Genomic DNA, 11,973 nt, shown 5'->3' with positions numbered 1-11,973 from the left:
ATGGTTCTCGGGGTTCAGAGCTCCCCGCTGTGGTCCCCACTGGCAAGGGTCAGAGGAGTTGCTGGGGGGTGAACTAAAGGCCACAGTGCTGCAGAGCTGCGGCCCCTCCCGATGCTGCGGCCTGTGGGACAGGTGGGCCCGGACTCTGGTAACAGACCAGGCTGTCGCCTTGTCATCACCCAGGCCGGTGGCCAGCAGAGCTGCCTCTGACCCCTGAGTCGCTGCTGCTGACACACAGGCTGCTCTAGCCCAGCCCCCAAAAGGGGCTGTTCCTGCTCCATCATGGCTGGGTCGTCCAGCCCCAGACTTCAGGCTGACTGTGCCACCCACAGGGTACCCAGAAGAAGGCACCTTAGGGGAAAAGAAACCTAGGACTGGAGAGGCTTCAAGGCTAAGAGAACTGGATGAGAACCGGATCCACTCACCACTACCCTTCCAGGACTCCAGTTCCAGAGGATCTGACGCGCCTTTCTGGCCCCTGTGGGCACAGCAGGTATGTGGTGCCCAGAGAGACATGCAGGCAAACACTAATACACATATAAAAATTTTTAAAAATCTAAAAGAATAAATTCTAAAGACCTGAGACTACAAGCAGGGTGTGGTGGCAAACGCCCGTCACCAGCGCCCAGGATGCTAAACACAGAACTGCTGTTAAGTTCACGGCCACAGAAACAGGTGCTCACAACCAACAGGAAACCCGAGTTCACTCTCTGGACTCACTGGAGGAAGAGGAAAGTCATTCCTCCAAGATGCTCTGAGTGCAACACACATACAAAATAAGACAGAGCCCCAGCCCAGAGGGCCATCCTGTGTGGCTTCTGTCACCAGAGGAGGCTGTGGGAGGAATGCGGTCGTCTGCCTTGGAAGGACTAAGGCTGCAGAGACATGTCAGAGGCAGCTGGTCTTCATGGGGCTGTGGCTCTTGGCTTGTTCTTGTGGCCCATGCGACCTACCCTGCTGAAGGCACTGTGGAGGCCATGTGGAGGCAGCCTTGCTCCTGGACTGCAGATGGCCTGTGCCCCCAGCTCTGCCCCTACCTGGCACCCATCCCCAGAGCCTTCACTGCAGACTGCCTGGCCGGTAACAGAGCCTTGCCCATGCGCCTCAAACAGGCCTGCTCTAGAGATGTGAGGCCAGAACCAACTGCTCTACAAAGCTGGGCTGGTCTCACTGCCTGTGACGTGGGCAGCACTTGGTACAAAGCCATGGCACCGGAGTCCCACCCCAGTCTCAGTCAGGGGCCACTGCTGTGATGAAACACTATGACCAACTCGGGGAGGAAAGGGTTTATTTGGCTCACACTTCCACATCATAGTCCATCATTGAAGGACAGACACCAGGACAGGAGCTCACACAGGGCAGGACCTGGGGGAGGAGCTGACGCAGAGGCCATGGAGGGTGCTGCTCACTGGCTTGCTCAGCTGCTTTCTTATGGAACCCAGGACCACCAGCGCAGGAATGGCACCACCCACAGTGGGCTGGACCTTCCCTCATCGATCACTAATTAGGAAAATGCCCACAGGCTTGCCTACAGCCAGGTCTTGTGGAGGCAGCTTCTCAGCTCAGGCTCCCTCCTCTCTCCTGCTGGAGGACTCCAACTCTTGTGTCAAGTTGACATAAAACTACCCAGCACACCTCAGCCTTTTTTTCATGTTCAATTCTCTCCAAGCGAGGTGGCTAGAGCATTTGGGAAGAGGGGACATACATTAAGAAGGTGCCCGTACTGGATTGGCCTGGTAAGACAGCAGCCGGGCAAGCCATGGGGGGCAAGCCAGTAAGCGGCAGCCCTCCTTGGCCTCCAGGCTCCTTCCTGCCTTGAGTAAACCCCTTTCTCGGGTTGTTTACGGCCAAGGTGTTTACACAGCACTAGAAACCCTAACTAAGTCATCAAGACCAAAATCTGACCCATCTGCTTTATTTGCTGCAGGTTTTGGGACAAGGATTCACTATGTAGCCCAGGCTGGCCTGGAACCCACACTGATCCTCCCGTCTCTGCAGCCTGAGTGCCAGGACGGAGGGGGTGGGCCGCTGTGCCAGCCGTGACCAGCACAAACAAGTTACAACAGAAGCCTCGCTCCCATCTGCGGTGCTGGGGATGGAAGCTGGGGTGTCGGCGGCTCCCTCAGGGGCGGTGTCTCCCTCAGGGGCGGTGTCTCCCTCAGGGGCGGTGTCTCCCTCAGGGGCGGTGTCTCCCTCAGGGGCGGTGTCTCCCTCAGGGGCGGTGTCTCCCTCAGGAGCGGTGTCTCCCTCAGGGGCGGTGTCTCCCTCAGGGGCGGTGTCCAGCGTTCAGCACGGAGCACACAGCGAGGAACTGTTGTCCCCAGGGTGCCCTGCGGCATGGGCTAGAACTCCACCTTGCAGGCGGGGAAGGCCTCGTCCTGCATGGACACCATGCTGCCGCTGCCCAGCACCCTGATGCCCAGCGCCTGGTGCTGCTCGTGCGTCTCCTCATACCACCTGTGCATCACCGCGGAGTCGAAGGTGGGGATCAGTGTGACCTGGGGCAGAGCAGGCAGACAGGTGACACCCCCTCTGATGGCCTGTCTCCCCTCCAGCACCCAAGGACCTTCCTCGTAACCGGGCACTGCCACACGGCCCGGGCTGGCCTGCCCCTCCCCCACGCACCTGTGACAGAGCAGCGCTGTCGCCAGGCTATAGCGCCACAGACCCCTTGGGCTGCGGCCTCCTCTGACTCTGCCATGGGGCCTGTGTCCCCACGTCCCCAAACCCGACAGTGCACACACAGGGCGGCCTGGCCGTCTGCTCGGCATGTGGTGTGAGCACAGCCTCAGCCTCCAGGTCCCGGCCCCACAGGTCTGGGAAGCATCCCCCCCTTTTGGTGACACTTCTCAGCTGCAGGACACCACCTGTCCCCCGAGCTGTCCTGCGGCGGACACAGCATCTCAGCCCCGTGCACTGGGGTCCCAGGACCCCGGGGTCCACCCACCTGCAGGTCAAGGTCCCACCGCTGCTTGCCAGCCAGCAGGGCATCCAACACGGCGCGCAGGCCCTCCTCCTGGCGCTGGCCCTGCCCACTGATGACGTAGCAGAGTGCGCGCACCCGCAGGAAGAAGTCCTGGTCCAGGTGGCCTGCGCCGCCCCCCGGCAAGTAAGCCAGGTCCAGGTAGACAGGGGAGCCGGCAGCAGACGCAGGGCGGCTGTTAGACCCTGTGGGGGATGCATGGGTTGGTGGTGGAAATGCAGCAGCTGCGGGCATCTCTGTGGTAGACGGCCATCACCTCCCACCAGGGGCAGACGCCCCAGGTCCCCGCCCGGTGTTCACAGGGCCACAGAGACCAGTGCTCAGGGGGCAGGCTCAGCCCGCAGCCCGGGAGAATGCGGTGTGCGGAACCAAGAGCGCTCACAAAGCCGGTCACGCGGCAAGTGCTGGAGACTCAGAGCCCTGTCCCCACTGCCAGGTGAGAGGGAGCCAGGGCAGCAGGGGAGCTGAGGGCCCCAGGACAAGACCCACAGCAGCCTCCGTGCCGTGGAGAACGAGGTAAGCAAGTGGACGACCAATCCAGCCCGGCTTGGCACCGGCACAGCCAGTGAAAGCTGGGACTTGGCCAGCTGACCTGGTGCGGACACTGGGGTACGGCACAGAGCCGAGGTCTGCAGAGGGCCTCCCGGGCAGCAGGAGACACGAGAACCTACAAATGCCATCCCTGCCTGGCTCTGGCATAACCAAGCTGGCGCCATGGTGAGCTGCGCACCGTCCCTCAGGGGTGTGGGCCTGTCTCCAGTGGGGTCGCCTGGGAGGCTGTGGGCGGTGTGTCCCTGGGCGTCGCCTGGGTAGACAGAGCTATCAAGTGCCCCTGGTCACTTAATCTTTCCTGCGGGTACCTGTCAGTGTGGTGACTTCCGCAACAAGGTTCCAGGACCGATCTGTAACCTGGGCCCAAGCAGGCCTCAGGGCGGCACTGCCTGAGGCCGGACCCTGCTGGGCACAGGCCCGAGAGTGGTCTCGGTGCCACCCGGCCTGGAGGTGGGCAGGTCTCATGGCCCCTGTGTTGCCCTTGGAATCCACATGCAAAGCCAAGCCCAGGAGTTTACCTGTCAGATCAGCATTCAGGAGACCGAGGCAGGGGGATCGCTTCCAGTTCTAGGTCAGCCTAGGCTACATTCCAAACCCCTCAGTTTGTCTCTGAGATAGGGGCTGTCTCGATACGTAGCCCAGGCTGGTCTCAGACTCCTAAGGATCCCCCTCTGCCTCCCGAGTGCTGAGGTTAAAGGCTGCACCACCACCTGACAAAAGCTAAGAGGACAGACAGACACCCCGGGCCTCAGCCTCTGCAGGGAGAAGGGACCAGCATGAGGCCATCTCAAAACACAAACAAAGCCGGGCGGTGGTGGCGCACGCCTTTAATCCCAGCACTTGGGAGGCAGAGGCAGGCGGATCTCTGTGAGTTCGAGGCCAGCCTGGTCTACAGAGTGAGTTCCAGGAAAGGCTCAAAGCTACACAGAGAAACCCTGTCTCGGAACTCCCCCCCCCCCCAAAAAAAAAACAAACAAACCCACAAACAAGACAAAATATGGACAAACAAGAAAGCCCATGCCATGGGCTGGAGAGATGGCTCAGAGGTTAAGAGCACTGACTGCTCTTCCAGAGGACCTGAGTTCAATTCCCAGCACCCACATGGTGGCTCACAACCATCTGTAATGAGATCTGGTGCCCTCTTCTGGCCTGCAGTGATACATGCTGTATACATCATAAATAAATAAATCTCTAAAAAAAAAAAAGAAAGAAAGAAAAAGAAAAAGAAAAAAAAGAAAGCCCACGCCTGTCCAGGGCCTGGCTGGACTTCCTAGGAAGCAGCATGCTCAGACCGGAAGCGTCTCGGAAGGCTCTAAGAGGCAGGGCAGGGCTGTCACAGCTCGACTCGCTGGGCCACAGTGGAAAAGTGGGAGGAGATGGACTCACCCGAGGAGAGCCTCGTGGCAGAGGCCACTTTGGAGACGGTCTTGGGCACCGAGGGCTTCCTGGAGAGGGGCACGCGGCCCGGCTTGTCTGCGGGCTCACTGCGGGCGCTGAGTGGCCGGGCCCGGTCCCCTGCAGGGCCCTTGGTTTTCACAGCTAAGGATGCGGCTTTGGGGGTGGCAGAGGCGGAGCTCGGCCTCCCAGGGGCCTTGCGGCTGCGACTAGGATTGGCAGGGTTGGGGGGCTGCCTGGCACGGGGCGGCAGCGCTTCGGGGTCCACCATGCAGATGCCGGGCGCGTCGGGCAGCGGTGGCGGCACACGGGGCGTGGGCGGCGGGTCCCTGGCTGCACTCTCACTGCCCGCCTCGTCGTCGGAGTCCGCGGCCGGCACCGGGTCAGAGTCAGACAGCGTGGGCAGGGACTCGCTCACCGACGTGGGCGGCGTCTCGGGCGGCCGCTCCTGAGAACGGGCGCTGCTGTCGGAGCTGCCCGGAGACGCGGGAGGGGGCGGCTTGCGGTGCGCAAACTCACAGGGTGACACGAGGCACAGGTCCACATCGTGCGGGGATGTGGAGCGGCGCGCAAGGCGCAGGGGGAGGCTGAGCCCCGCGTCGCCGGCGGCGGGCAGCACCTGCTCGAAGGACACCGACAGCGACTCGTCTACCTCGGTGGAGTGCGGGGAGCCCAGCTCGGCGGGCAGCGAGGGCGTGGTCAGCGTGGGCGTGGTGGCCGAGGGGGAGGCGTCCGCGGCCGGCTCGGGGCGCAGCGGGCTGAGCGACAGGCGCTCGGGGCTGCTGCCAGGTGCGGTGGGAGGTGGGGACCGCGCTGGGGACAGGGTCGGGGAGGGGGCAGGTGGCCGCTCGGGCTCCACGCTGCTCCCCGCTTCCCCTGGGCACTTGGGCACAGGGGCTGCAGGCGGCCCCGCCGGACCCGGGGCTCGAGGCCCGTTCTGTGCCAAGCGAGGCTTCGTGTTGGTGACGGCCGGCCCGGAGCGGCGCGTGTCGCGGACGGTAGGCCGCGTGGGCCCGGGTCGGGGGTCTTTCTTCGGGTCACGCGCGGGCGGGGCAGGCTCCCTCCGCACGGTGCTCCTGCTGGTGGAGCCGCTGACGGCGCTGCGGACCTGCTCTTTGCGGGAGCTGTCCCGGGAGGCCAGGCTGTCCTGGCTGTCGGCCCTGGCGGGCGCATCCAAGTCACGCGCGGTGACCACGGGCCGCCGCAGGCACGGCAGGTGCTGCAGGCGCTGCAGCCCGTCCAGCAGGCGCGCGGGCGGCGTGCGGCCCGGGAACAGCACGCGCACCACCTTGTCGCCGGGTGCCGCTGGCTGCCACACCAGCAGCGCGCAGGCCGGTGCGGCGGGGTCCCCAGGCGGCGGGTGCAGCACGAAGAGCTCCAGGCGGCCGACCCCCAGCTTCTCAAAGAGGACGGTGGGCTGTGCGGGCTGCGAGCCTCGCTGCAGGGGCAGCGGCGCGATGCCCAGGCTCCGCAGCAGGCCCCGGGCGCACACCGCCTCGTCCTCGCCGCCGCGCAGCCGGGACGCCGCTTGGCGTGCGTTCAGGAACACGACACCCAGGGCGGGCGACAGCAGCCGCCGCAGCCTCTCCTCGCGCTCTCCCTGCGGCCCCGCGGCCGCCTCTCGCTCCGCCAACTTGCGGCGCAGCAGGCTATTGAGGCCAGGCAGGCTGTCGGCCCCCGCGTGGGTCACCAGCACAGCGTCCACGCGGTCCAGGTGCCGCACCAGCTTCCAGAAGCTCGACTTGGGGTTGGAGCCGCCGTTGACCAGCACGGTGAAGCCGTTGACCGCGAAGAAGGCGGCGTCGCCCAGGCCGCCCGGGAAGACGTAGCAGCAGGGCCGCGCCAGGCGCAGGAAGCCCCCCGCGGCCGGCGGCTCCAGCAGCTCGAAGGGCGAGGGCGGCTCCAGCGACTCGGCCACGTACTCCAGAAAGGCCCGCAGACCCTCGGAGGGCGGCAGCCGCGCGGGGGGGTTCAGTCGCAGCCGCAGCCCGGGCAAGGGGCCCAGTTGCGCCCAGTCCCCGAAAGTCGGGCAGGACACGGTGAGGGCCGGAGGGGCCGTGGGCGCCGAGGCCAGCGCGTCCTGGACCTGTAGGGCCACCCGGACCTGAGGACCTGTGCGCTCACCAATCCCCAACCCGCCGCTAGGCGGCCCAGACCCGCCCGGCTCGGCCCCCTGGCGCCCCTGGCCCGCGGTTCCGCGCCCGCTCCCCACACTCCACTGCGCAGTTGAGGGCAGCTCTGGCGCCCTCTTCCCACCCCAGAGCGGTGCGAGGGGACAGCGAGGAGAACCCGGGGCTCAGCTCACCTCCTTGTCCTCCAGCACCTGCAGGAAGTGCTGCGCTGAGAACCCCCCGGTCTGCAGCAGCAGCTCCCCGGTCTCCTCCAGGCAGGGGCCGGCCAGCACCAGCAGTTTGTGAGGGGCGGGGTCCATCAGGAGGTTCCGGAGCTGTGGGTGAGGAGCCTGGTGAGCAGCGCCCAGGCCAGGCCTCGGCTCTGAACTCACACCCGAGTCTGACTGCGGCTGTGGAGGAACTGAGAGGCTGCAGGGTAGGCGGAGCCCGGCGGGTGTGGGCACAACCCCCTCCCCGCGGTCCCTCCCCCGCGGCCCCTCCCCTGCTCCAGCTGACATCGCCGGCCTAGCAGACCCACCTAGGTGTCATTTTAAAGGCAAGGCTCCTCTATGAAAGTACAAGTCAGCCCCCCCATGGGAACCATTCTCGATGAAAAATGCTGAAAGACCCCTTGTGGCCGGCAGCGGTGAACCCAGGGCTGTCTGGCCAAAGTCAAGGCTCCCAGCACCTCAGACAGCTCCTGGGTCAGGCTGCAGGACCTCCCCCACAGGCCTCCAGCTAGACACATCATCCCCTCCCCCAAGGCTCCAGCCTTCCTGTCCACGCCCACGAGAGAGGAAGCTGGGCGGTGTGAGGGTGGACAGGGCAGATCCCTCCCCAGGTCACCTGCTCCTACCTCATCGCACAGGGACTTGTCGGAAGGGTTCAGCAGGACCAGCGTCTCCAGCGTCTCTCCACGGTGGTGCAGGCTCCGCTGGCCTGTGGGACGACAGGTCCAGGCCCTGGCTCGGCATCAGGCCGGCCTGATGCCAAATCCTGCCACCAAGGGACTCAAGCCCCAGGACCCACACGGGGGCTCCAGGCCCCCGATAGAGCCATGAGCCAAGACGAGGGCACATGGAGACCCAAGGATGCCCGGGGCCTGGAGCAGGGACAAGAGTCAAGGCCCGATGCCACCCTCGCAGCTCAGCCCAGCCCCAGCCAGGAGGCTCCGTAAGGCTGGGTAGAACAGGAGAGCGGCTTCAGTCGGCCCAGGGGGACTCAGCGGGAGAAGGTGTCACTGCCCAGATGGGCTTTCCCGGGGCTGTGCAGGTCACACAGCACACTGCATTTCCAGCTCTGTCTCCACCCCACCAGGGGTCAGGAAGCCACTGTGACTGGAAGGGACAATTAGATGGACACTTCCTTCCCCTCCAGCAGCTGTAGGTGGTGACTCAACCTCCTGGCCAGGAGCTGAGCGACAAGTAATACCCACAAAGTGGCCAGTGGCTGCTCTGGCCACCCTGGATCCCCGGGGGAGCTGGCCTGCACCCCATCTCTGCTTCCCTATCGACTGAGAGCACCCTGCGGGTTCTCGGCCCCGAGGCCCTCCCCAGAGTGGCTGCTTGCTCTCACGCCTGGGCCCTGCTCCTACTGTCCCGGCTGAGGCAGATCTCCAGGTCAGGGGAGCAGTGCACAGGCCGCGGCGATGCCCCACCCCATGCCCGGCTGTCACTCAGCACCCTGGCATCAGTGAGTGGGCACAGGGAATACCGGGGAGGCGGAGGGGACAGGTCACCTTTCACAATGCTGGAGAAGGTGGCCGAGTGCCGGGACACAAAGGCCTTGAGCTGCTCATCCAGGCTGCAGACGGCGGGGTCCACATCCTCCCAGGAGCGAACACCTGCGGCAGGAGACAGAGCTCAGCTCCAGTGCCCCGCTGCCCGCCTGCTCTGGCTCCCACAGCTTGGATCCTGGGCAGGCAGAGCCGAGGGACTCAGGCAGGCCTCGGCCTTGACTGACTGGAGGCCTGGCTGGCCATCTGCTCCAGAGTCCCTGCTTTCCTGCTAGGATCCGGAACTCTGGGGATTTCCTGTGTGCACGCGTGAAGGTCAGAGGTCCACCCTGGGCCATCCTCACCTTCTGCATCTTATGTTGGGGACAGAGTCCCTCACTGAATCTTCAGGTCATCACCTGGTGAGGCTGACTGGCCGTGAGCGCCCAGGACTGCCCTGTGCCTCTCCCGAGCTGGGACTACAGGCCAAGCCCAGCTTTGATGGAGTCTCGGGTTCTCAGCACCTGACCCACCCAGCACTGGATCTGGGGCAGCAGGTCTCCCACAAGGAAAAGCTGGATGTCACTCCAAAGGGCTCGCATCAGCCTGACAACAGGGATGCGAGCACAGTCTGCACACACCTGCTCTCCTGGAAAGCTCCCACGTTCCCCTGAGGGGCGGGGTCTGTCACTATGACCCCTCCCTTCAGACAGGCCTCCCTCGAAGCCAGCGGCTCTCACCTTCCTGATCCTGCGACCCTTTAATGCAGGGTGTGGTGGCGCCCAACCATAAAAGTATTTTGTTGCTACTTCACGACAGTAGTTTTGTTACTGTTACCAATGGTAAAAATCTGAGATGGGACCCCCATGCAAGAGTCCATCGACCCCAAAGGAGTCGAGACGCACAAGCTGAGGACCAACACCTGCTGGCCATGCAGGCCCGGCCTGTGATGAGCGACCACACCTAGGGTCACTTTTCAGACCACGCGTTCAGATGGGCGGTCTGCGCCCCTCTGGGGGTTTTGTTTTCTGAGACGGGATCTCATGCAGTCCAGGATGGGCGCAGATTCCCTACGGTGCCTCTAGCTGAGGGAACCCGTGTCCTGCCTCCATCCCGGATGAAGCTGGGTCCCAAGCTCGCCGGACAACACTCTCCCCCCGAACCCCATCTCTTGCTTTTCAGAGAGCTGCCTTGCAGCCCAGGCCGGCCCGGAACTTGCAGTGCTCCTCGGGCCTCCGCTCCCGAGTGCATGGGTGAGCGGCGCGCATCGCACTGGCTGCCCCGTTACCGGAGATGCAGCCGCGCCCGGTGCGCTGTGACAGGTGCGCCTGACTCAGCCCCCCTCGTGCCAGGCGCCCCGGGGCGGCCGCGCCACCCACGCCTCAATTAGCAGCGGGGAAAGCAGGCCCCGGGGCGCCGCGGCGCGTGCGAGCCCGGCGAGGGGCGGGGCCAGAAGAGGAAGGCCGCACCCCGCCGGAACCCCGGAGCCGGGGACGCGGCGCCCACCCGGGCCCCAGGCCGCCCCCGGAGCCCGGCGCCCGCAGAACCGGACGCCCCCTCTACCGCGCCCCACGCGGGGCCCGGGACGCCGCGCTCCACGCGGGCCCAGTGACCCGCGCCGTCACGTTGAGCCCACGCGACACCAGGCACGCGCGGACCCCGCCGCTCGCCCGGACCCCGGCCGCGCCCGGAACCTTGCGTCCGGGGACCCCGCACCCACCCGGACCCCGGCCGCGCCCGGAACGTTGCGTCCGGGGCCCCCGCGCCCTCCCGGCCCCGCGCCCCCCGGCCGCCGCCCGGGCCCCCCGGACCCCACCTCGTTCCAGCTCCGCCAGGACGTAGGCCAGCAGCCCCGGGCAGCCGCACTCGCCGCCCACCACCAGCAGCAGCAGCGAGCTCGGCGCCGCCGCAGCCTCGGGCGCCGCCATCTCCGCCGCCATCTTCGCGCCGCCCCGACGCCCCGCCCCCGCTGGCCACGCCCCTCCGGGAGCGTACCGGAAGCGCCGGAGACCCTGGCCGGAAGCGCCCCCTCCTCTCCGCCCCGTCCACGCCCTCCGGGCCCTGGGGACCCTGGAGCGGGGACCGGAGCCGAGCGGCGGGGACACCGGGCGGAACCTCAGTCATTCATTCACTCGGTCATTCATTCACTCAGTCATTCATTCATTCACTCACTCATTCACTCACCCATCATTCACTCACTCACTCATTCATTCACTCACTCATTCATTCATTCACTCACTCACTCACTCATTCACTCACTCACCCATCACTCACTCATTCACTCACTCACTCACACATCACTCACCATCACTCATTCACTCACTCACTCACCATCACTCACTCACTCATTCACTCACTCATTCACTCACTCACCATCACTCACTCCCTCACTCACTCGTTCACCCACACGTCTGGAGTCCCCACCCCCGGGAACTCGTCCCATCCCAGTTGTCCGCACCGAGCCTTCCCTTGGAGGGCGGGACGCCGAGTTTGCCCCTGCCGACCTCAACCCCGTGGTCCCCCTGCCGCAGCCTCCCCGGGGTGCCGGAGCCCCCGGCGCCCGTCCCCGCCCGGGAGTTCGAGGCCGGCCTGGGCCACAGAGCGGTGCGGGGCGGCCCGGGCCGGTGTGAGCAGGACCGGGGCGGAAGGAAGCGGGGTCCGTCCGGGAAGGCCCGCGATTTCCTCGGCTGCTGTGACGGAAGCAGAGCGGGCCAGGCCCACGAGAGTTCAAAGCCGGTCTGGGGCCGGGCGGGGGTGGCGCACACTCGGGAGGCCGAGGCAGGGGGATCTCCGGGAGTTCGAGGCCAGCCTGGGCTACAGAGGGAGATCCAGGACAGGCTCCAAAGCTACACAGAGAAACCCTGTCTCGAAAAATAAAAAAAAAAAGCCAGTCTGGAGTACGGGGACCCCAGGCTGTCACTCTACCCCTGAGCCACGCCCCTAGCGCCGTCCTGGGACCCCAGGCTGTCACTCTACCCCTGAGCCCCGCCCCCAGCGCCGTCCCGGGACCCCAGGCTGTCACTCTACCCCTGAGCCACGCCCCCAGCGCCGTCCCGGGACCCCAGGCTGTCACTCTACCCCTGAGCCCCGCCCCCAGCGCCGTCCCGGGACCCCAGGCTGTCACTCTACCCCTGAGCCACGCCCCCAGCGCCGTCCCGGGACCCCAGGCTGTCACTCTACCCCTGAGCCCCGCCCCCAGCGCCGTCCCGGGACCCCAG

General features: G+C 65.5%; 1 protein-coding gene across 4 annotated transcripts; it reads right to left on the bottom strand.

Moving 5' to 3' along the window:
* Window positions 1–1,899: 1,899 nt before the first annotated feature.
* Map1s (microtubule associated protein 1S) lies at window positions 1,900–10,727 on the bottom strand. Of its 4 annotated transcripts, none has more exons than XM_076553135.1 (7): window positions 10,572–10,727; window positions 8,780–8,884; window positions 7,898–7,980; window positions 7,236–7,376; window positions 4,922–7,016; window positions 2,948–3,168; window positions 1,900–2,498 (listed from the first exon to the last, which is right to left on the bottom strand). In XM_076553135.1, the coding sequence occupies exons 1-7, from the start codon at window positions 10,693–10,695 to the stop codon at window positions 2,343–2,345; spliced, it is 2,925 nt and encodes a 974-aa protein (XP_076409250.1). In that variant the 5' UTR covers window positions 10,696–10,727; the 3' UTR covers window positions 1,900–2,342. The 4 variants fall into 4 exon arrangements, with proteins under 4 accessions (XP_076409250.1, XP_076409252.1, XP_076409251.1 ...); XM_076553137.1 differs by lacking the exon at window positions 10,572–10,727 and adding an exon at window positions 9,496–10,255; XM_076553136.1 differs by lacking the exon at window positions 10,572–10,727 and adding an exon at window positions 9,121–9,489.
* Between the last annotated feature and the right edge of the window lie 1,246 nt (window positions 10,728–11,973).

This window comes from Peromyscus maniculatus, chromosome 17, assembly GCF_049852395.1.
Source record: "Peromyscus maniculatus bairdii isolate BWxNUB_F1_BW_parent chromosome 17, HU_Pman_BW_mat_3.1, whole genome shotgun sequence".
NCBI classification, from domain to species: domain Eukaryota; kingdom Metazoa; phylum Chordata; class Mammalia; order Rodentia; family Cricetidae; genus Peromyscus; species Peromyscus maniculatus.
This window is presented reverse-complemented; position numbering and strand designations above follow the sequence as displayed.